The sequence below is a fragment of the Poecilia mexicana genome, unplaced genomic scaffold (assembly GCF_051168715.1).
Source record: "Poecilia mexicana isolate PSO_F unplaced genomic scaffold, ASM5116871v1 scaffold_11, whole genome shotgun sequence".
NCBI lineage: Eukaryota > Metazoa > Chordata > Actinopteri > Cyprinodontiformes > Poeciliidae > Poecilia > Poecilia mexicana.
The window spans coordinates 2,451,880-2,475,405 of record NW_028263380.1 but is presented as its reverse complement, the minus strand read 5'-3'; the positions used below and the strand labels follow the sequence as shown (position 1 = coordinate 2,475,405).

General features: G+C 41.9%; 3 protein-coding genes across 6 annotated transcripts; 2 read left to right on the top strand and 1 right to left on the bottom strand.

The window, feature by feature from the left end:
- The first annotated feature begins 929 nt into the window (after positions 1 to 929).
- On the top strand, positions 930 to 9,415 carry LOC106904891 (ubiquitin-conjugating enzyme E2E 1). Of its 4 annotated transcripts, XM_088010064.1 has the most exons (8): positions 967 to 1,032; positions 1,250 to 1,311; positions 2,671 to 2,835; positions 3,016 to 3,066; positions 7,902 to 8,034; positions 8,700 to 8,847; positions 8,953 to 9,077; positions 9,197 to 9,415. In XM_088010064.1, exons 3-7 carry the CDS (start codon positions 2,678 to 2,680, stop codon positions 9,048 to 9,050), a joined length of 588 nt encoding a protein of 195 aa, XP_087866190.1. In that variant the 5' UTR covers positions 967 to 1,032; positions 1,250 to 1,311; positions 2,671 to 2,677; the 3' UTR covers positions 9,051 to 9,077; positions 9,197 to 9,415. The 4 variants fall into 4 exon arrangements, with proteins under 4 accessions (XP_087866189.1, XP_087866190.1, XP_014824893.1 ...); XM_014969407.2 differs by having other exon boundaries at positions 968 to 1,032; positions 8,953 to 9,415; XM_088010063.1 differs by lacking the exon at positions 1,250 to 1,311 and having other exon boundaries at positions 930 to 1,032; positions 8,953 to 9,415.
- A 6-nt stretch (positions 9,416 to 9,421) lies between these two features.
- nkiras1 (NFKB inhibitor interacting Ras-like 1) lies at positions 9,422 to 14,115 on the bottom strand. Its single transcript, XM_088010065.1, has 4 exons — positions 13,896 to 14,115; positions 13,615 to 13,777; positions 12,695 to 12,936; positions 9,422 to 11,667 (listed from the first exon to the last, which is right to left on the bottom strand). The coding sequence occupies exons 2-4, from the start codon at positions 13,706 to 13,708 to the stop codon at positions 11,425 to 11,427; spliced, it is 579 nt and encodes a 192-aa protein (XP_087866191.1). The 5' UTR covers positions 13,709 to 13,777; positions 13,896 to 14,115; the 3' UTR covers positions 9,422 to 11,424.
- A 92-nt stretch (positions 14,116 to 14,207) lies between these two features.
- On the top strand, positions 14,208 to 20,057 carry rpl15 (ribosomal protein L15). The gene is made up of 4 exons (XM_014969406.2): positions 14,208 to 14,283; positions 14,949 to 15,130; positions 15,221 to 15,357; positions 19,697 to 20,057. The coding sequence occupies exons 2-4, from the start codon at positions 14,959 to 14,961 to the stop codon at positions 20,000 to 20,002; spliced, it is 615 nt and encodes a 204-aa protein (XP_014824892.1). The 5' UTR covers positions 14,208 to 14,283; positions 14,949 to 14,958; the 3' UTR covers positions 20,003 to 20,057.
- The last annotated feature ends 3,469 nt before the right edge of the window (positions 20,058 to 23,526 follow it).

Below are 23,526 nucleotides of genomic sequence, written 5' to 3'. Positions count from 1 at the left end.
CAGCCTTGCTTGAAGTTTCATGAAGTTTGGAGGACTGTAGCTAATGCATCTGCAGATCAGTGAGCGCAGTGCACCTCAGCTTCCCTCCTCCGGGATTTTACATAGGCTAGTGGGGCTTCCACACCGTTCGCTGTGAAGCTAAACTGAAAACACTACCAAACGCTGCAGAGTACAGCACAAATGAGGAGTTTTCAGAACAAGTTTAATCTGTAAGTATTTTATGCAATAAAAGAACATTAGAAATAAACGTGCTGAGAAAAAGAGCGGAGCAGAAAATGATGAAGATCCAGTAATTCAGAGAGCAGTATGGTGTTTCTGCTCAGTCTGGAGTGATTTGATAGATATCCTGTCTCTTTGACTGAATCTGTCACAGCTCCAATGCTCAGCAGTTTGCTTGAACTTTGACCTTGGCAAGGACAGCAACCCATGGAGCTCTGGGCAGCCAGACAACACAGTTTTTTTTTACAGCAAAAAGCATCTGTCTGTCTGTCTGTCTGTCTGTCTGTCTAAGGCTATAACTGAGCAAATCAGTTGTGAGGATCTGCTCATTGTACAATAATACAGAAATAAATCCTGAATACTATTTTCATAATAGCTGTAATAGAGTAGAAGCATTTAAAACATGTAAAGATAAAATGCACTTGATGTATTTATTTCCAGTTTTATGTAAATTATCAGCAGAGTAAGTGTTTAATAATTCTGACTTATTTCTTGGATTGTGGCTCTTTTGGCCTTCCGTACAGAAAACACTGTAGCACACCATGCTACTGGTACTGTGGGAAAGTAGGCCGAACTTCCCATCTTTTATTTTTTAAGAAAACTCTTTTTCTTTCTGTTGCTGTTCTCTGCAAAGTGCCGCAGATATTCGGTGTTGTTTCTGGACCCTCACTGTGATTCTGAATCAGATCCACAGATGATTGGATCATGGCGTCATGCTTTTATTTGTCAGAAGTTGACCGGAAGTTTCCCGTCTTCTCATTAAAGTATTCTGACAGTGGTGCGTCCAGGCGGCGGAGACACACACAAAGAAAGGTATCTAAAGCCATATATTAATATTGCTGGTGTTGTGAGATGCTGGACCTTTTGACCATGTTCTGACTGTAAACATGTCCGTGTTCGCGGCGGCGGACGGTTCGGAACCGGTCCATCCTGCGGCTGGCTGCCTGCACTCAGATCAGCTGCAAGTCGACGGCTGTTGCCGTTCAAACGTATTTATTTCCGTACGGTTTGTTTGGTTTGTGTGTCGTAGTGAGGGTCGGAGATGTTAAAAGCTGTCTAATTGGACCGGAACGACTTCCCGAACCACCACAGGTGAGAGTTTAAAGGCGACGTCGCCCTGTCGAACTCTTCTTTTCTCCGCCTCGACCTGCTCCTCTCAGCAGGCAGCGAAGGGCTGATGTGCGGCCGTGTATCCCTCCGTGGTGTCGACCAGAACCACCAGGCCCAAACACCGAACCGCTCCACCGAATGGTCCCCGTTGTCGCAAGCCGACAAGGCTGTAAATACCAGCGCCGGGCTGCGAGCGTTAGCTGGAGCTCATGTGGAAGGAGAACGTGCGAGAAGGCGTTCGGGACGTGGGAACTGGTGGGTCCAGTTGGCTGTTCCCGTCCGTTCCATTCCTGGCCTGCTGTGGAAGCGGCCCAGTCAGGTTTCCAGCTGACCTCCCGCAACGATAATATAAACCGTGTGTGCAGGAGAACCAGGCAGGACTGGCAACACTCAAACCAGAGCAGCTGGTCTGCGTAGCGGAACCAGAACTGACTGGGAACTTAAAGCCCCCACAGAACTGATGGTACGTTCAATGACCAAAACCGAACTGAAGCACGACTTGAAGTGTGAGGTTTCTCACCAAAACCAGACCTTGAAATCCAACATGGCTGCCGAGCTTATAAATCTACTGATGGCCACAGTGATGATGAAACTTAACTTCAACTTACTTACTGTCACACACTCTGTACTGTACAACCTGTTGCTATCCACCTTATTCCTATTACCCATGATGCTTTGCATGAATTGTGTGCATCACTTCTAGCTGGCTCTCTAAGTCTGAGTGAAAATAAGGATTTAAATGTGGGAATATCAGTGTTTACCTTTTAAAAGCTACAGTATGTAACTTTTAGAAAAATCATGAGTTTATATATTTGTTAAAACTATCACTATGTTGTGACAGTATGAGACAGATAATCTGAGAAAAGATTGAGTTCCCCCCTGTGGTCCTACTGCCATCTGCAGAAATACAGCAAGTTCCCAGATTTTTGGAATGCAACTCCATATTATTCATGGAAAACCTGCCTATCTGTTAATTTTTCATAGAGGAATCTGAAATATTTAAAGAAAAAAAAAAGCTTGGGAAGCTAAACTGCCTCTCTGTAATTCTACTGGACACATTGGCTGGTGTTGGCAAAGCAGCCAATCTGGTAGCGTTTTTTTTCCTTGGTTATGATTGGCCATACTCTTCAGAATGTGGCTTGTGGCCTCTGTGGTAGTGCCAATACAATTACCACTGTCTGTATTAATACATATTGAGGTATATTTGTTGCGCGAACTATTACTGAAGGGAGCTCTAAGTGTAGAAACAGGGCTCCAGTCCGTTTATTCCTTTGACTTGTCGTCAGATGGTTTTACATGGAAACATGAAAGCTGTACTCTGTGTTCCTGCTGGTCCCCAAGGCTCGGTATGTCGGATGAAGATTCCCGTGCCAGCACAAGCTCTTCTTCCTCTTCATCTTCCATTCATCATCATCAGCAGCAGCAGGAAGTAAGCCCTTCAAAGAAGCGAGAGAGCAAAGTCAGCATGAGCAAGACCTCCAAGCTTCTGTCTACCAGCGCTAAAAGGTGAACCCTCTCCTTTAGTCCTGCCTTGTCTCGTCACAGAACAAGGTAGCGGTTTTCCTCCAGCTTTAGATGATTAGACATTGTACTCTGGCTCCATTAGTCTTAATTCAGAGTGAGAGTTTGATTAAAAGATGTTAAATTTAACATTTTATTGTTTCTTTTTTTCATTGTTCTTTGAAGAATTCAAAAGGAACTGGCTGACATTACACTGGATCCTCCTCCGAACTGCAGGTGAGTGGTAGTATTTCAGTCTCATCTGTTTGGAGTTGGTAAACGTTAACAGGAATCACCTCTACCTGTGTAACAAGAAGGTGTTAAATATTAAGGGTGTGACACAGGAAGCTCTCTGAAGATCTTCCTTCCCATTAGCATTATACCATCAACTGATTTTGTTAGTTTTGCAGACTGTGGGTTGATTTGAATTGACCAAATCTACAGTATATGACTGGATCAGAACCAGATCTGTGTTGTGACATGGTGCTGTATGAATAATCTGAATTAGGGGTGCACTGTCTAACGGATCCTGATTTCCTGAATTTTGGGTGATTAGCAATCGGCCAATGCTAGCATGTGAAACTGATGTTCTCTACCTCCGCAAAGGTCCGAAGACCATGAATTCAATGAAGAACCAGCATTTGATCACTAACCGCCTTCAGAGGAACAGCGTGGATCTAGATGTGTTCTCTCTGAGGCTGACCTATTACTTTAACACACACAACCAGCAGAGGGAGAGTAGATGTCAGGTGGTGAGAACAGTGTCTCATTCTGCAAAGACCAGTTCCTCCCAAACAGCTTTTTACAAGTTCGTGAGATGAGCTCTTTGCAAACTGTGGCAATGTGAGGCTACATAGATGCATGGAAGCTACACTCCTGCTGCTGTCAGATAGGAGGGATCCCAGGACTACCTTGCTGTACTCCACGTGACCTCTTGTCCATTCCGATGAGAAAATGTTATGTTATGGTGAAAGATTCAGTTTTAACCAACTGAATGGGGGAAGAGAGAAGGCGGAGGGGTGACAGAACCACTATGTGGGCAGCAGCTTCTTTCATGAAGCCAGATTTGGTCTGTCTGGCCTGTTTTTAAACAAGCCTGGTTGGTTTAGACACCGGAAAATTAAAGCAATCTGTTCTGCTCATGGATCCGCTCCTCTCTACGATCTGTGCATCTCCAGGTCTAGGGTACAGGGATGGGTCATGTCCTGTTTCATGCCTTTTATTTCCTGGTCAGATGTAATGACAGGTCTATCGGTAAGTGTCAGCTCAGCTCTAAATAACTGGTGTGTGAACTTGAGGTTGTCCCGTCTAGACCTGGAAGATGAACTGACGGCTTAAACACCAGTAGTTAGCTCTCTGAGAGCCTCCAGGAGCTTTTAGAAGACACTTAGTGGATTTAGGTGTCACTGTAACAACCCTGACTCATATCCTGACCTACAGGTGGCTGAATGTACACTTAACAACTATAAACCTCCTGCCCCAAGAACCACTGAAGGAAACAACATGAAAACCTCTGAAGAAGACTCTGACTTCCTTCATGCAGTGTAAACAAAAATAGAGTCAGATTTTAGGATTTCTCTTTTGTTTCTCATAAAAGACAAAAGGTCATTTCTGCCACACGTTTGTTTTAGCTGTTTTTACCCTGAATACTCAGCACTGCAGTCCGCTTCTTGCTTTTGGAGCGGTCTCTGGTCCACTTGGTGTTCAATTTGCGTTCAAACTGCACCAAAATTCACTTCAACCAAACCTAGACCGAGGTTTGTAGATGAACGAGAGTTCACATTTTTAGTCTGCGTCAGAGTTCAATTACACATTCACAGCTCCCCAAACCAACTGGACTTTCTAGGCAAACGAACTGGATTACAGCGGACTGAAAAGGGCTGGTATGAACGCCCTGATCCTTTTAGTTTTCCCCTGTTGTTCCAATGCAGTCTCCCCTTTTTTTTACCATTCTCCTAACTGTCCCCCAAACATCCTGGGATCCGCCTGATTTCAGTCTTAAACTGTGGAAAACATGAGATGACCCCTAAATCAAGGGTGCCCAAAGTGGGTCCTCGGGGGGGCCGGCATCCTGCATGTTTTAATTTTCTCCCTGGTGGTGGTAACAACCTTTTCAGCAAGTCAATGTTCTCCTAAGACCTTCTAATGATCCATCATTTGATACAGGTGTGTTAAACCAGGGAGAGAACTAAAACATGCAGGATGCCGGCCCTCCAGGACCCACTTTGGGCACCCCTGCCCTAAATCAATAAAGCCAGAACTGGCATATATAACAGTTTGACATCATCACTGCAAAGTGCAGCAGGCCAGTAGCTGATGAGCAGGGCGGTGTGCTACAGGCTGTTGTTGGAGCCCTGAGGTTTCTGAAAAGCTTCTTCTCTGTAGAGGAAGTGGCTGGCCCCGTTACCTCAACAAGCAGCTGAGCTCTGAGCTGCTGCACGCGCGCGCACACACACACACACACACACACATGCACACACACACACACACACACACACACACACACACACACACACACACACCATTTAAAAGGTGAAAGTTCCCTTCACTAGGTTGAGGTGTATCTAGTGCTGCAGCAGCGCTGCTAGTGTCTGCTGTGTGCCTGTGTCATGGTGGAGTAATGCGGTTCTGAGGACACCCGCCGCAGCAGAACCTGCACCACTCGGCCCGGCTGGCTCAGCACATTGGCAGCTGCTTGTGGAAAGACTGAGTCAGTGCAACAGCAGCTGCAGCTGGGTCAGACATGAAGGGAGCATGTTACATGTGTGTGGTCGATGTGTTGAACTCATGGCTGTTGAAAACATGAATGTGTGAGTATATTTACAGGGGAATTCTTGTTACACTTCCTTACAAATGTAATCATAGACTTGAAACTTTTTCACATCTTATGTTTTTTTTTTTATTTGGAATTTGGAGGAAGAGAATAGTTGAAACTTAATTTTTTACAATAAAAATCTGCAAAAGTGACTTCAGGGTGGCTAACATTACACTCTGAGCACAGAACCAGTCTGAACCCGGTTCTACTCCGTACAGCTGGTTGGATTCAAAGCAGGGCTGGGTATTTATTGTATCATTTATTGCGATAAATTTCTTCTAAAATTTTGATTTAACATTGTCACAATACATTACAATTCCAGTTGTTACAGACTAGAACCACACAATATCACAATAAAACTTTTAAGTCCATATTCCCCACTTCCAGTTCAAAGTTAATCTGTTTGTTTTTATCAGTGTTTTTACTTCATTGTTCATCAGCAGGATGTAGCTAAGCTCTACAGCAGCAGAAAACCCCCTGAACCACATGTTGAGAACCCCAAACAGGTTTCCAGGTGATTCTTCAACAAAATCAATGGAAGCAGATCATGGATCAGAATGTTCAACTACCAACTGTAGTAATAATAATAATAAAACCAGAATCTGCCATCACAGAGATGTCGTGAAGGCAGGGTTATGTCCACCCAGGCATTTTGTACAGCTGAATGGTTGCCATGGAGATTTAAGGATTCCTCAAACATGCATGATAGGATCAAGGCAACACTCCAGGTATGTTTTTGATGAGGGAATAACATAAGATGACGTAAAGCTCAAAAAAAGTACTGGCCCTTTAAGATATTTGTATGTCAGACGGACTCTGCTTGTTGTGCAGCCACAGAATCAGTCATACTGAGAGTAGATGACACACTCAATTTTCTTTGTTGGTTTCAGGGTAAATGGGGCTGGATGGGAATGTGTTCAGTCTGATTTGAAACCTTTCTTCCTTCCAGAAGCTCAGACATTCTGATGGAAACTTTCCAGATCAATGTATTGAGACGTGAACACTGCAGACATGCAAGCAGTTCCTGCCTGCAGGCCCAGTAACAAAAACAGGTTGGGGTGTGAAGAGGCGCTGGAGCACATGCGGGCAGAAATAAAATGCAACATTAACCTGGTTTATGCTGACGTGGCTGCAAATCTGACTGAAACTATTACAGACTTTGTGCTCCTTCCTAATGTTACTCTGCTGACCTACTGCAGTCGGCCTTTCCTTCAAGAGACGAATGTCCTTCCATCATGTCATCTTCCTCCTAATAAGCTGCACAGTGGGAAGGGGCTAGATCCCCAGGCTGTTTCTGACTTGTAGCCAGGGGGCGCTGATGACTCGATCTGATCTGGTGCTGAAGAGATGAAGAAGCTGCAGTGTGTTCAGGTGTGTCCGCTCAGTGTGAGGCACTTCAGAACCAAATGTCAGTGTGTGTGGGGGAACACACGAGTAAATGAAGTTATGCAAAACCTGCACTAAGCTGTAAACAATGAGCTCCTGTATGTTCATTCACAGGTTCAAAGGTTAAACCCTGGGTAGTGTTGCTTCTCCTTTAAGCATTCAGTTTTTTGTGACTGCTCCTGCAGCAGTCTGTGCACTAAGAGGTGCTGGGAGAATGTCCCCCTGACGGCAGCGATAGTGACAGTGTTTCCTCACAGCGACGTGCTGCTGAACGGAGCAGTTCAGGTCAGAGGGATGGAAAGGATGACGTTAAGCTCTGATTGGGTCAAAGATTCTGTCAATATCGTTCAACTTTATTTGGCTGGTTTATTTAGTTTATTTTTGAAAATGTGCAAATATTGGCATCAGAAAATGTAGTCGTCATCTTTTTAAAAGAGTTTAGTTTTTCTTTATTTTAAAATCTTAAAATGGGAATATTGAAGTTGCAGTTTAAAAATTCCAACAGATTTCCTTTCCTGCAGTAAATATTTGTCAAAAATTAGAGGATGTTTCTTTTTTTTTTTTTTTCCAAAGGTTTGTGGCTCAAGACACATTTTATTTAGCCTTTAGGGAAGCTTTAGGAAATTCTAATGCCAACAGATAATATCAGGTTCCTGCATAGAAGCAGGAATGGCAATTAGTTCAGATATTGATCAATACTGCAGCAACCATTCTGGAAACTTCCAATAAACCCAGTTAAAGTACAGAAACATGGTTTCAGTCACATTTCCAGATTATTGGACTCTGATGGAAGGTTTGCCCTCTGACCTTGTGTGAACTGAACCCACTCCAGACTCTCTGTGCGTGTGTGTGTGTGTGTTTGTTTTGACAGTGCCGGCCCTAAAGGAGACAACATCTATGAGTGGAGGTCCACCATCCTGGGCCCCCCGGGCTCCGTGTACGAGGGAGGAGTGTTCTTCCTGGACATCGCCTTCACACCAGACTACCCCTTCAAACCCCCCAAGGTAAGGATTCTACACAATACATACATTCACTAGATCAGAATACTACTGAAAGGCCTGTTTAGTTCACAAACCTCACCAAGTGAAACATTATATAGATTACAAATTGATTTCTATTAATTATGAAGATTAGCCCTTATAGCTAATGAAAATACAAAATTTAAAATTAGAAGATTACATCAGACCAATTTTAAAAGCTATTTTTAAAACCGGAAACATGGATGGAGGCCTGTCATGTTGACATATTTTGCTGGACGATAAATTCTAAAAAAAATAAAATAATTTCTAAAAGAAAACTTTGAGTTTCAAATGTTGAAAATGTTCAAATTTTTAAAAAATTTGTGGCTGATTTTTTTTTTCTATTTACATTGCCCCTAACATACCATAGTAGGTTAAAGTATTTCATAGAGCCCATACGCTGCATTTAATTTAGATGTGTAATGTTCAGGTTTTCCACCAGAGGGCACACTTCATCCTTGTTAAAAAACACAACTTTTAAAGTGTGAAATTATGGCAGTTACCTTGTAGGACTTGGTTGTGACAGTCCAGTCTGTGGGATCAGAGTTGTTTGGACTCTGATCTGGTTCTGAGGTGGAACAGAACCAAACAGGTGGTTTTTTTTGGTGGTGTTTCACGGTTTCTCACAGGGGCATTGTGTGTGTCATCAGGTGACGTTCCGCACCAGGATCTATCACTGCAACATCAACAGCCAGGGGGTGATCTGCCTGGACATCCTGAAGGACAACTGGAGTCCTGCCCTCACCATCTCCAAGGTCCTGCTGTCCATCTGCTCCCTGCTCACCGACTGCAACCCTGGTGAGAGATCTGTAGCACTCAATACTTTCTCTGATGACATTCAGTGGTTCCCCCCAACCCAGTCCTCCCCTGGTCCATACTGATGTCGTGCTTGTGTTTTGACAGCGGACCCCCTGGTGGGAAGCATTGCCACACAGTACACCACAAACAGACCAGAACACGACAGGATAGCCAAACAGTGGACAAAACGCTACGCCACATAATCAGCAGAGCGACAACTGCTGGGACAAGTGGGTTTGTGGGGTGGGGGTTGATTTGTAGCAAAAGTGTGTGTGCTTGTTTGGGGCGGGGGATTTTTACCTTGCAGCTGAAGTCTTAACTTGTTTATTGTATTTTAAATTATCTGCAGCCCGACTGTAACCCCATGTTGTAGCCTGAGCTCCAGGATGGCTGCTTCCTGGAGTCGCCATGACTACCAGTCAGATGTTTGGTGTTTGCTTCTCCTCCAGAACGCGAAGTTGGTTCACTCTTGTAGACATGTTTAGGTGTGGATGGATGTTGGTTGTGATTTGTGTTCGGACTGTTCCGTTTCTCCCTTTGAAAGAATTAAACAAAACCAAGAAGTCTGGTTGGGTCCGGTTCCATCGTCTCTTTATTGTGATCCGGTACAGATAGAATCATTAGCTGACCCTGTGCTCTAGCAGCACGTTCAATGCTAACACGCTAACACAGCTCATTCACCCCGACGCCATCCTCACATCAAAGAATGTGGCTCATTAAAGTGACAAATATAAATTAGTTAAAAAATAAATATTTCATCTAAACACTTGATTATTTCTACATTGAAGACTAACAGAAGTAAGCAGCTTGGTCAAAAAAAACATGCATGCGCGCGCGCACACACACACACACCAACCATTCATCTAGTAAAGGGAGTAGCAGGAAGGTTATTGTTGGCTGTGGTTGGTGGACATGAACCAGACTGAGAGCTGGGTCCTACCAGAGGACCAGGAGGAATGCTGCTTTTGTTATCAATGATGAACTTTCTGCAGCTCATCTACTCAATCTAAATCAGATTCATTCTTCCACTGATGAGTCTATTAAACTCCTAGCTTTCCCATGAAACATGTCAATGATTAACAGGGTTCTTGTAGGGACTGGTTCCCTGTATCGAAGTTATAAAACCTCCAAAATCTGCCCTCAAACTGTCCCTGAAGTCCCAGAACCACTTTTTTCTTTATTTCCTTTATCTAAGAGAATAATAGAGTGGAGCAGGACCGCCCCACCCCACATGTGGCTGCAGGTTGCTGACTAGTTAGCTAACAGCAGCTAGCTAAAAAGAAAAACAAGTCTGCAAATAGCAGTACCTGTCTATGACAGAGGATTAGAGCAAGAAAAAATAAATACGTTTACAAGAATAAAGTTGTGATATTGCAAGAAAAAAGTCGTACATTAATGAAGTCTAAATTCAAGAATAAAGTACGACAAAAAAGTCATGAGAATGAAGTCAAATATATGAAAAAAATATAATACGAGAATAAAGTTGTAATATTCGGAGACTGTTGTAATTTTATGAGAACAGAAACACAAAAAAAATTAAAACAAAGAATGCTGGTAATCTTGTGATGGCTCCATTTTACAAATGGAACATCATTCATCTTTTAACACATCAGCATCCAGATATCAGTAGCAGGACTTGTGCAAACTGATTATATTTCAAAGAAAATCCTCAGACTAGATGAGTTGCTCGCATGAGGTCTTGATCATTTTATCAAAGATTTCTCTTATTAAAACAACTTTTTCTAGTAATTTTACCACATTCTTCTGGCAATATTACATCATTAAATGACTTTATTCTTGTAATTTAAAAAATAAACAATTTTTTAGACCCTTGTGTGGAGGTAACACTGAGATCTACAACTGGTCAGACAGCCTGACTAACAGCATGTTAGCCTATAGAAACAATACTAACCTGCTGAATGAACACTGACAATTGCCAGCTGCTTTTACAATCAAAATAATGAAACTCGAGCTAACATCACTATCAGTGCAGTCCAGGTTTAAAAACGGCTACATTTTGTTTTTAAGTCATTAAGTGTCATCATATCAGCCCAGACTGAACTGGGATTGGCCTCCAGCTGTGTGTCGCCTGGTTCACCAATATTCTGATCAAAACCTTTAAAACATGCCGCCATGCAAGCAGCTGCTCACACATCTAAACCGGGTCAGGCCTCTCAGTCCGGCCATCTCCACGGTTATCAGCTCTGCTGATAGCAGCAACTCTGGATAATCCAGCAGAGGGCAGCAGAATCCCTTTTAGGGATTTGGATGCTCAATGCTCAAACTGGATCAGTCTCAACCTCAGCCTCACGCCATCAACAGCAGGAGGAAATTAATTAGCTACAGACATGAATATTAATTAGAAATCTACTCACTAACATCAGTTCACATATTGCACTATGATTTCTATTACAGCAACCTCAGTGGACTCAGGAAGCTGCTCCACCTGACCAACCACATGCTGCCATGTTTGAGAATCAAAGAATCAAGCCTGTATATAATGTTCTAACTGCAGATGGTTAACACTGCAGAGGAGTGTAAACTGGTTGAGTTGGGGGTCCGGGTGGGCGGGGCCTCTCAGATGTCATTGGAGGCCGTGCCTTTGCTTTTGCGTCCAGGCAGAGGGAAGGCCGACTTGCTCTGCGGCTGGGTCAGCCGGCTGGTCAGCTGGATGAAGGGTTCGATGAGTGAGCCGCGCTCTGTCACGCTCACCTCCCACAGCTTCACCTTCTCCCCCCGTGCCCACTGCTGTGCCGCCTCCTGCTCCACCTGACGGAGCTCGGTCAGGTCACTTTTGTTCCCCAGGACGATGATGGTCACCTGGAAACACAACACACGTTTAGTAAGCTAATGTGGAGCACGGCTCACAGAAAGCTCAGCAACCTAGCGAACAGCACATGTAACTCTCAGATCAAGTGTTGGCACATGTGTGATGTTCCTCTGGCTTCAAGAGCCCAGGGTAGGACCCTCTGTGGTTCTATGGCAGGCTGTTTTACCATTTAGTCAGAGTGTAGCCAGAGATAACACAAATACGCATTTTGTCTGGTCAAAATATAATTAGATTAAAGGCACACTATTATGTAAAATCAACCTTTTTAACCTTTTCATCATGTTATAATTTTATTCACTCATAAAAAACACACCTGGTGTGTTGCCTTGATTCTTTCATACGTGATTGAGAAATCCTTTAATCTCCATGCCAACTATTCCCCTGTGAAAAACGCCTGGATGGACCTAGCCCCGCCTTTGAGGTGCAGCTCCTCCTCAGAGCTGCAGTTTTCAAACTTCTGCCTCACAAAGCAGCTCTCCCCACCACTCCACTGGATGAAGAGAATCTGTTAGCAACAATAGATAAAGTCTTGCCACAGATTCCCTGGTTTAGGTCTGAACTTTAAGTAGACCATTCTAACAAATAAATACAATTTAATCTAAACGATTTCATTGTACCTGTTTTTAGCTCCATCCATCTTTCTGTTAATTCTAAGCAGCTTCCCTGTCCCTGCAGAAGAAAAGTTTCTCCAAGGCACGATGCCGTCACTACCGTTCAGATGGTGTATTCAGGATGATGTGCAGTGTTATGGCTTTCGTCTTGCTGGCATACACAACTCATCAGAAGCAGCTTTCTGCAGCTCCTCCAAAGTCATCTGTGCAGGTGGTCCATCCTCTCTCTGGTCAGATGATGGATTGATCAAAACTCTGGGAAATGTTCAAAGCTTGGGATGTTGTTGTAGAAACTAACCCAGCTTTAAACTCCTACACACTTTTCTCTCTGACCTGTTGGCTATGGTTTGACCCTATATCAGAAGTATTTTTGAGATGAGGTGTAAGTGCAGCAAACAAGCATCACCTCCTTCTTGTCTCTGGACTTGTCGATTTCCTTCTTCAGGAAGTCAATTTTCTTGAAGGACTCCAGGCTGTCGACACTGTAAACCAGCACGAAGCCGTCGGCCACAGAGTAGTAGTGCTTCGGGAGGTCTTGAGTATCTTGAAGTCCTTTGGTGTCGTAAAGCCTCAGCTGCTCCTTCACACCTCGATCGGTCTCCACTGACGCCACGTACACGTCCTCCTGCGTCTCATTGGACTCAGAGCCTGGACACCAACAGGAAGACGCAGCCAGTTTTTCAGCAGCAATAACAACACTGTCCCACAGCAATGCTGTCAAATTAGGGCATATTAGGGCCACTGCAGATAAAAAAGTAAATTAAAAAAGTTGTAAATATTTTTTTTTTAATCACTGAAATTTTCTTGGAAAAATAAAAAGAAAAGGCGTAAATTTACACCAAAAAAAAAACCCCTCAGAACTTTTGAGGTTAATCTGGAGGTTTATCTGGAGATTACATGGAATTATCGGAATTTTAAAAAAAAGTCTTAATGTTAAATTTTTCAAAACAGAAATTTTCACGTTTTATAGAAATTTTCTAAGATTATTCTCTAAATTTCCGTGTTTTTGGCGGAAATGTACTTTTTTTCCCCCCCTTTTTTAAAAATCTACAATGGCCCTAATACGCCATCATTGCCTACCAACTGCGTCGCACTTGAATTTCCCCATTGAGGGATAGTAAAGGATATTTTTATTTTTAGTAAAGGATATTTTTATTTTATTCAGTACGAGGTTTTTAATCTGTACAAACACAAACTGTGCTCAGTTAAAATATCAGTTACTTTATTCTCAAACAGGTCAGTGAAGTTGAACGCAATATTTCATGTAAATAAAGGACCAGTCGCTGTAATTAGTATTTGTTGCCTGGGAGTCAGAACCCTGCTTACCCACAGAGTGGTTTCCATACAACAGCTGCTCCAGAATGGCTGTTTTCCCAACCGCTGCCAGGCCACACACCACCACTTTACAACCTTTTCCCATTTCGACCCTGGGTTGAGAGAAGATAAAGCGGGTCCTTACTGACGGTCACGGCTGATTGGCATGTTCCACCTGCATTCACACGAAAAAAACGTCCCTTTAAAGAAGCAGAAAAGCTCCCATCTAGGAGCAAGTATTCTGTTGCTAGCAACTTCGCATTAACGTCTTGTGCTGCGTGATATAAACACACCAATAAAAGTCGAGCTGCGAATAAACTTTTTGTTCACAATGTCTACACATAAAATAAATTTGTCAAGGTGAACGAACACGGAAACTGTCTGTAAAACCACAATAAAAAGCCGGTGTATCCATTCTGTAGCTACATTGGTTGTTTGCTCACAGCGCATGCGCGTACTGTGAAGTAGATATTTTTGCCCGTACATCATGAAGGCGTAATTTGATTTTATCAAACTAAACAGTAAAAGCAGTTCATAAACAAAGAGAATAATTGAAAAATATAAAATACATAAAATGAATAATTGAAAAACCACATTTCCCATGAGCACCGGAAAGGAAACGTACTGCCATAAAGCATGCTGGGTAAAATCCCTCTCTCTTTCCGGCTGGTACGCCATCAAGTAAGCTAGAATTCCCATACTTCTGAAGCAAACACAATCCACAAAAATCATTGTTTATACAGATTCATCTGCTGTTCCAACTTAGGGGATAGATTCGGATGTTCGTTATCGTCTTTACATCTCGGCTATTTTGTGATAAATATTTTGAATTCTGTGATTAAAGTCTTAGTTTAGTTGGACGTGCATTCTGGTAGACCGCTAGCCATTAGCATTCCTGTTGCTGAAGCGCTAGGTGCAGGATTTATTTAAATACAGAACATTTGAGTTGTACCCTGACTTCGTTGTCTTCTTATCAGTTATAGTTTGTGGCGTAGTGTCCTAAATATTAACCTCGAGAGAGGTGGTGGCGCTAAGCTAAGCGGCTAACACTGCTGCTTTATTTGTAGCATGTAGTTGAACGTGGATAAGTTATCCATTGGCGATAGAACACATTGATTCGGTGATTGATGTTTGTTGGGTACTTCATCATATTTGACATGTCTGTATGGGTTTGTACGTTAAGGTATATATAAAAAAAAATGAGCCATGTTGTGAGGAATCTGAATGAAGCCATGTGTAGTCCCATGCTTCAGATTTATTGACCAGTGAACAGCCAGTCTGATTTCTTTGGAACTCATTAAACTGCCATCTGAGTTGACATTGTCTGAAATATTTCTCTCCTTTAGGTAAGTCAACATGGGAGCCTACAGGTATATGCAGGAGTTGTGGCGCAAGAAGCAGTCTGATGTGATGCGCTTCCTGCTCCGCGTTCGCTGCTGGCAGTACCGTCAGCTGTCCAACCTCCATCGGGCCCCCAGACCCACCAGGCCTGACAAGGCTCGTAGGCTGGGCTACAAAGCCAAGCAGGGTGGGTACTTCCCTATGGACTTAATGGGGAGCAGTTCAATGCACCGCTCATCATCGGTGCTAGCTTTAACTATTGTCTGTTTTCATCCAGGCTATGTCATTTACCGCGTCAGAGTGCGCCGTGGTGGCCGCAAACGTCCCGTCCCTAAGGGAGCGACCTATGGCAAGCCGGTGCATCATGGTGTGAACCAGCTCAAATTCGCCCGCAGTTTGCAGTCCACTGCTGAGGTATGAGAACAAGCTGCATTTCACCAACCTGGTCCCAACTATCAGTTCAGCGTCGTGTTGAAGCGACACTTTGACATGGAATAGATGTCTAGTTCTGTAATTTCCAATTGATTAAACTTGTTTTAGAGCTCAGGGTTAACCAGAGGAGGCCCAAGAGAAAAACGGAGCTCTTATTCATCACAACTACTCCAGGCTCAACACTTTATAGCTGTTTGACCTTTAACCCTGAAAGACCCAAACAAAAAATATATTTCAGCAAGCTAGGTGGTTTTGTTGAACAGTAGAGGTGAAAATGTGTTCAGACATTTGCTTTTCTTCGCTTATGTAAAGTTTTATGAAAATGTAATATTAAATATAGTATAAAATTATTCAGGCATTTTGTACAAATATTGCTCAGAAATAAGAACTACACACATAAATCCGCCTTGATTTCTTTAACTTTGGACAATTCATGTGAAATGGATCTTATCTACATATTTTGAGGACATGCACATAAACAGTCAGTAATAGTCATCCCACTGGTCCAACTTAGCCACTTTGTCAATATATTTAATAACTTTTGAAACTTAAAAAAGTAATCTGCAGGTCAGGCTTTCTAATAATTTGTGATCAACCAGAAAACTCCAATCGGTGCACATGTTGAAAAACATTGTAATCATCCAAAGATAAACTGGAAATGCATTTAGATCCCTTGTGGTTCAGTGAACGTCCTGCTCAGTCCATGTGTTTCAGGGTGTGGTTTACTGTGACCCGGTGCTGGGACTTATCTGCAGATTCCCCATCTACATAATTTAAGACTGAACAGTAAGGGGTCAAGTTCTCCAAGTTTGAGTAAAAAAAAAGAAGAAAAGTCAACTTTTGGAAATAAATCATCTTTAGTTTGAATTGGAAATATTGTAATATTACAGCAGTGGGTCTTAAAGGGTTAAACCTCATCAGTTGGTTTATTATAAAGCAATCTATTGTTGTTCAAAGTAAGTAAGTAAGTATGGTGGGCCATGTACGCCACATGACCTAACCATTGAAACAAAGTGCAGAATGGAACTTGTTCAATTTATTCAACCAGAACAACTGATGGGAAGTAGAGACATGACTGATGATTTAAACTGTCCTGGACAAACATATTAAATCTGCTGTTATATTTAAGCAGTTTAATACATAACAATGAAGGTATTTACTGGTTATAACCTTTTATAAAAGATGACTGAAGTAGAAGTAGTAAAACCTGACTGGACGTCCTGCTCACTTCAACCTGCAACATCTCCAGTTCGTTTTTGTAGCTGAAATTTTTAATGGCCAAAAAAGATTCACCATAACCATTTGATCTAAATTCACAGGTTAGTTAATATAAAAATCCCAAGAATATAGCGGCAGTGACTCTTTGCATATTTAGCGTTGTCACAGTATCATTTCATGCACCATGCATGTGGCACTGCCTATGATGCTCTAAATCAGGGGTCCCCAAACTACGGCCCGCGGGCCGGATCCGGCCCGCCACGTCATTTGGTCCGGCCCCCTGAACAATGCCGGATCTGGCCCGCCACGTCATTTGGTCCGGCCCCCTGAACAATGCCAGATCCGGCCCGCCTGCTCATACCAGAGAGCATTCAGTGTTTTTTTTCATATATTGTATTTTCCGGTTTATATGTGGATTTTTCTTCAACCACCAGGGGGCTTTTGGGCAAATGTGAAACTTACTTTCCCTCAATGGAATATATACTCATCAGTCACCGTTTCACTCACGGTTTTTTCCTTTTGCATTCTGGGTAAAAATCTATCCAAAAGCGCGAATGTAGCTGTGTCCGAATTCAGGGTCTGCATCCTTCGAAGGACTGGTCTACGTAGGACGGGTCCTTTGAAGGCCGGGAAAAAACTTAAGACCGGAAGTAAAATATCTGTGGATTCAGACAGATCTACCCTTCACCAACTGTCCCCGCCCCCACCTCAGCGTAACTCATGTTGCCAAGCAACCGTGACAGCGTGAAGCAGAGAGCGGAGAAGAAAAAAAAACAAACAAAAAAAACAACGGAGCCGATGTTTGTTTTTCAGTCATGTATTACTGATTTCTATATTATTCTTCAACTTTTATAGTAAAGGATGTTCCATAGTAAAAAGGAAATCTCTTAGTTTGATTATAAAATGTTCAAATGCACTTTTCTACAAGGAATACAAATTATTCATTTACAAATATAATACTCTCCACATCGCAGATAGGACATTACGGTTAAATAAACATATTATATTTGAAGGCTTAACTTTAATTAATCAATCAAACCGATGTGCTCTGCTTTGAAATACTTTGTAAACCAAACATTTTCAACCAGACCTGTCTGAATAATATCGGTGTTTAACTCCCACTCATTGGGGAAAGCTAGCGGGAGTTTTTATAACAATGTGCCAGAAGTTAGGCGTTTTCTCTCGGTGTACCGAACCTGGAGCGCCTGGCCATCTGACAGCTGGAGGGGAGCTGGCTGTTAAAGCAGCGGTAGCAGACAGGTCCGAAAATGTCAGAGCAATATTGCAATTAGGTGATGTATTGATGAACCGAGCATATATTTGAGATTTACACACTTATATTCTCGCCTAAAAACGTTGAACCAAATCACGTTGTGTCATTTAAAGTGTTATATAGCTAAATAATTTGTCGCTATTCACCGCCATTATCGCTCTGCCTGAATGCCCAGTTGGAACCCGCAATGAATTATGGGATATCGTGGGCCGTGAAGGATACACCGGACCCATCCTTCAAATCTGGGGAAAAGAAGGAACCCCCCGGTCGACAGTTTCAAATACAGAACAACCCCCACCCCCCCGTCGACAAGAATTTTTTAGTTTTTGTAGTGCAAAAACTAAGACCGGCCCCCGACCACAGAAAGGAACAGCTATGTGGCCCTCGCAGGAAAAAGTTTGGGGACCCCTGCTCTAAATCTTACATGTATTCACATCTATTTGAAGCTTGTTCAAATAGATGTGATAGTACATTTAGAAGGTAAAGATGTGGAAAGGAAATTACTGTTAAAATTCTACGGACCAATAATATGAACGTTAAGTCACATTTAAATGACTTTAGTCTAATAGAAGTACTTAAACTGTAAAACCAGATACATGTCACTTTCTACTTCTACCATAAAACCTTGCTGCTCAAATGGAAAATATTTCTTTTAGTAGAATGATTTTTTTTGTGTGGTCACAGGTCAGCAACAGCGATAATCTTATTTATAATGCCCCTTTATGTCTAACTGAGATCTCAAAGGTCACATTCACATGCCATTGATGGCTAGCTACTGTATAGTAGCTATGGCTGCCCTGGCAGGCTGACGGAAGCAGCCTGGGAATCGAACCAGCGACCCACAGATTGTTTTTCTAATTTCATGCAGATCTTCCTGAATGATTTCACATGCCAGTTTCATAACTGATTAGGTGGATATTTTGTGGTATTGTTGTGATAAGTGACAATAAGAACTATTTAATAATACTTTGGCACAGTTTCTTTGGTTTCAGCAACACCCCCCCCCCCCCCCCCCCACACACACACACACAAACACTGCTCCTGAAAAACATTCCCATCTGTTATCTGCATGAAGAAATCTGATTTGTCACCAAAACTGTACAGTAACTGTATTTATTTACATTTTCATATCTATTTAGATGTATTGATACTTTACTGAACAGTTGGAGAAAAATAGTAAAACTGACATTTTTGTTGTTCTTGTTAAACATAATTAATTAGAATTTATTGTGACAGAATTAATCAGAGTTCTTGTAATAAATTCATCACAATAAAAGATAAATGATGTGCCATATCAACCACTACTCTGAGGGAAAACTTTTAGGTTAAGATGAGCTGCATCTCTAAAACTGAGCAAAATATCAGTTTTAGTGTTTTTTTGTTTTGTTTTTTTAGCTGATGCAGGTTGACCTGTAATGACCTCTGTCACTTATTCCTGATACAGTGACACAAACAGCAGCACAACTGTCATGATCCTTGTCGAACTTCACTCTGGTGTAAATATTTCCTCCCTGCTGGAAGAAGCAGAGTTTAACCCTTTGGGTTTTCTAAGCTTCTCAGTTTGTGTTGACAGTATTAGATGATCATCAGGTTAACCGTTACTAACTTGGGTCTGTCCAGCTCAGAACTGCCCTCAGTAGGATATTCTCTGGAATCTCTAAAGCATCACTTTATCCTTTTAATATAAAGTTAATCTGCAGCAGTTTAGGGTCATTTATCGGCCACAAAGCAGGAACATGTCAGGGTCTGGGTTTTAACTAGACTCTCATTCTGCATCTGCTTTTCCTGTGTTGGTAACTTTCCTGGATGGATGTTTGGTTGTCCCCTCAGGAGCGCGCTGGTCGTCACTGTGGAGCGCTGCGAGTTCTCAACTCCTACTGGGTGGGCGAGGACTCCACCTACAAGTTCTTCGAGGTGATTCTGATCGACCCCTTCCACAAGGCCGTCAGACGCAACCCAGACACCCAGTGGATCACAAAGGCCGTGCACAAGCACAGGGAGATGCGCGGCCTGACCTCTGCAGGAAAGAAGAGCCGTGGCCTGGGCAAGGGCCACAAGTTCCACCTGACCATCGGAGGCTCCCGCCGCGCCGCCTGGAAGAGGCGCAACACCCTGCAGCTGCACCGCTACCGCTAGGCCATGTCACACACGTCTGTACATTAACCCGAATAAAAAGTCCTTTTTATGGTCATTATGGTCACTACTGTCGTCTTTGACTCCTTAACTCTGAGACATTCAGCCTGGTTGGTGGGTGGGAGGAATAATAGGATGGAATAAAACAAAAATATAATTTGTGAAAACCACTGAGGTCTAAGTGGGCATTATTAGTAAAATGAATGGAACTAATTTTAATCTAATAAAACATTATTTGTAACTGTTTTTGGCATCCTAAAATCTGCCAAGACTAAACTTCTTATGGGTCGCCACTGCAGGTAGGAAGTTCTTACACTGGATAACAACCACAAATGATCATTTACATATATAACTATAGCTTGTGTGCAAAAATTCTACATATTTCTTACCAGTACTAGTAAATGTGTAGAAAGTCAAATTTAAATGCCCATGAATTTTAGCCACTGGTAGCTAGGCTATATGATGATTCTCATTTCTATTGTCGCAGCAAAGAGTGACATCATAGAAGCCATTCGATGTACCTGCATGCCAACAGGTTGTTTAGGAGTGGTGATATCAGTAAACATGGAGTTGATTTAAAACTGTTGGCTTTGGTCAGAAGGATGATAGAAAAATTTAATTTAACACCAAAACAGTTGAGGGAGTCTGGAAAAGTATGGTGGAGGATCAGTAATGCTGTGGGACTGCTTCCATTCTAAATTAATGGGTAATTTTCAGCTCTGATATATGGAAGTTGCTCTATAATAAAAAGGTTATTTGTCCTTATACTTCAGAGAACTTAATCTCATGAGGAACAGCTGAGGTTATGAAGCTGTTAACATTAACACATTACATCTGCCTGTAAATCCACTGTTACCATGAGAACACCAAACACTCAGCATGCTTCTTATTCATTTCCTGTCATTTTCTTTATCACAGCACAGACTACCCTCAAAAGGAGAAGGACACACACTTTAAGAGCACCTTCTGTTCAGTGCCAGGAGTGTGCCAGAAAATGATGGGAGTGCTGGAAACACTCCCAACTTGCAGAGACATCTGGTTCCACAACATCCCACCAAAAATTCCCCTTTATCTCCTTCACATTCCTTACTTTTTCTATTCTCACATCTGTTGCTGTTGTTGGAAACATGCAGGAACAGCCGACTAAGCTTTGAAACTAATTCATATCTGAAATTCTTTTGTCTATTTATCTTCAGTTCTCATCCAAATTTCAAACCAAGTGTGAAGTGTTTGGAGTCCTCTGGACTTGAAGTGTTACACAAGTACAGGACATTCACCATCAATGCTGCATTGATGGTGAACAAATAATAATGTTTTCCAATAATCTTTAATTTAATCTGAGTATTCTGCTCCTGAGAGAAAATATACCTCACCTTTGTCAGACAATGTGGCAACAACTTTTGAATAATCTGCTCCTTTAAAAGAAAAAGAAAACGTTCTCAATACCACAAAAGAAAAAATGTTGATCAGAAATTGATGTTCTGGTTCATAGTGTTACTAGAACAAGCTGGACATGCAGTGGAGTAGATCAGCTGAAATTCACTTGAGAATGGTTTGAGATGCTCTTCATCAAATCTGCTGTTTAGTGAAGAAGAATGAACAACAAAATCTGCAGAAATGCAAAGCAGCTGGAGGAACAGACCTGCAGCTGGATCTGCACTGAAGGTTGGTTCTACAAAGTATTGACTGACCGGGTGCACATCACATTGTTTTAGAATTTTATTTAAAACAGGCATGGTATCATTTTCTTTGAGTTAAATGTTATTCACTGCTTCATGTTGATCTGTGACACATCATTCCTAAACTATTTAAATCCCAGAAAATACACGGATGTTTGTTATAGTGCGACAAAATTTGAAAAGGTTGAAGGAGTTTAAATACTTTGACCAGTTTTGGTAGAGCCCAGTGCTGTTCGTGTGTGTGTGTATGTGTGTGTGTTCACCAGAAATTCAATGGATTTCCTCTCCTCCAGATCCCTTTCCAGAGGTGACCTTTCCCACTACTTTTATTTTAACCACGAATCATTGAATGTTTTTAGGTCATGATGACAAGACATTCCATGTCACAGCTAGAACAGCGCAGCCTTGAGGCCGACAGACTGAATGGCTGGGAATAAAGACAGACGGGATGAGAATAATGAACATTCCAGCTGAACCTCCCTCCTCATTGTCTGCCCTTTACCGGATCTCCTGGGCCACACTGACCACTAAACTGTTCCGTCTATAATCACTAAAACAGAAGCCGGTGAACTTGAGCTGATCACTCCATCCAGATTTCATTGTAGCTATTTAGTTATTCAGATGGTTCATGCGGCCAAGAATCTCTTGGAGACGAGCCCAGCATGTCACACTGACCCAGCAGGATTGACAGGGAGACAGGCTTCCATCTGGAAGACGACTGTACAACAACATGAGAATTAGATTATAAATCAAGTTTATTTGTATGGCAGCACATTTCATCAGCAAGGAAGTTCAGAATGCTTTACACCATAAAAACATTGTACAGTAACCAATTATGAAACAAGGAATGGACTTTACATTTAGTCAAATACCATCATCAAAATCATCAAGCAAATATACATCAAATAAATTAATTTGATGTTTATTAATTTACAATACAGTAACGTTTTTACTATCACTTTGTCCTATTGGTTCCCAACCAACAACTGAGAAATAAAAGTTCTTTCACACCAAGTTACCCTGGAGAAATGGTTTGAGTTGGATGGGAGTTGGAACATTTCTGCATATTATCAATACATAAAATCATTTAACTGTTTTTTTTTGTATCAGATCCTAAATACACCACAGTTGGTGGTGATTTTACAGATTTTACAGAAGAGTTATGGATTCAAAATGTTTGAATGACACACAACTTTTATGAACTGTGATGCTGTGAGAGCTCTGGAGGAACCAACAAAAACAAACACCATCATCCTAATACTACTTCCATTTGTCTTCTTTGTGGCCAGTAGTAACATCCTGTGGTTGATCACGTGACTTGTGTGATGTGAAAAACGTGCTTCCATTACAGTTTTGTGAAATACATCTGTTTTCATACTGCTGAAAAACCACCTCATCCTAGTACAAAAACTTATTGAACATTTTTTTTTCAAAATCGCCTTGTTTCCAATAAGCAAATTTAGTTTTGAAATTTCAATTTGCACAACTTTATTGTCAATGGAAAAGCAGCTAGTGAAGTCATCAAGAAGAGACACAGCAGACTGTGTTGAGGAAGCTTACACTATCATCTCCTATAAAGCTACTGAAGAGAATATCAGTTCTGTTCTGGTTCTGTTCTGGGGACTGAACTGGAACCTCTGGAGATGATGGTGCAAATAAATAATTCTTATGAGGCTGCTATACAGCAACGTAGTGTCTTCAGTTAGAGGCTCTTTCCTCTGTGTGGGAATACAGACAGCTACAGGAGATCCTTGCTGCCTACAACAATCATCAGCTGCAACAACTCTGAAGAAACTTGGATAATAGGAGTAACAACAACATTTAATTTCCATTTGGGATTAATAAAGT

Bases quoted from the DNA above. Each gene is read 5' to 3' on its own strand.
- LOC106904891 (XM_088010063.1), top strand. From the start codon at position 2,678: ATGTCGGATGAAGATTCCCGTGCCAGCACAAGCTCTTCTTCCTCTTCA. The intron at 8,035-8,699 runs GTAAGGATTCTA...GTGTGTCATCAG, and splicing joins ACCCCTTCAAACCCCCCAAG to GTGACGTTCCGCACCAGGAT. The intron at 8,848-8,952 runs GTGAGAGATCTG...GTGTTTTGACAG, and splicing joins GCTCACCGACTGCAACCCTG to CGGACCCCCTGGTGGGAAGC.
- nkiras1 (XM_088010065.1), bottom strand. From the start codon at position 13,708: ATGGGAAAAGGTTGTAAAGTGGTGGTGTGTGGCCTGGCAGCGGTTGGG. The intron at 12,937-13,614 runs GTAAGCAGGGTT...GTTGGTGTCCAG, and splicing joins GTATGGAAACCACTCTGTGG to GCTCTGAGTCCAATGAGACG. The intron at 11,668-12,694 runs GTGATGCTTGTT...TTGTGTTTCCAG, and splicing joins AGTCCAGAGACAAGAAGGAG to GTGACCATCATCGTCCTGGG.
- rpl15 (XM_014969406.2), top strand. From the start codon at position 14,959: ATGGGAGCCTACAGGTATATGCAGGAGTTGTGGCGCAAGAAGCAGTCT. The intron at 15,131-15,220 runs GTGGGTACTTCC...GTTTTCATCCAG, and splicing joins GGGCTACAAAGCCAAGCAGG to GCTATGTCATTTACCGCGTC. The intron at 15,358-19,696 runs GTATGAGAACAA...TTGTCCCCTCAG, and splicing joins GTTTGCAGTCCACTGCTGAG to GAGCGCGCTGGTCGTCACTG.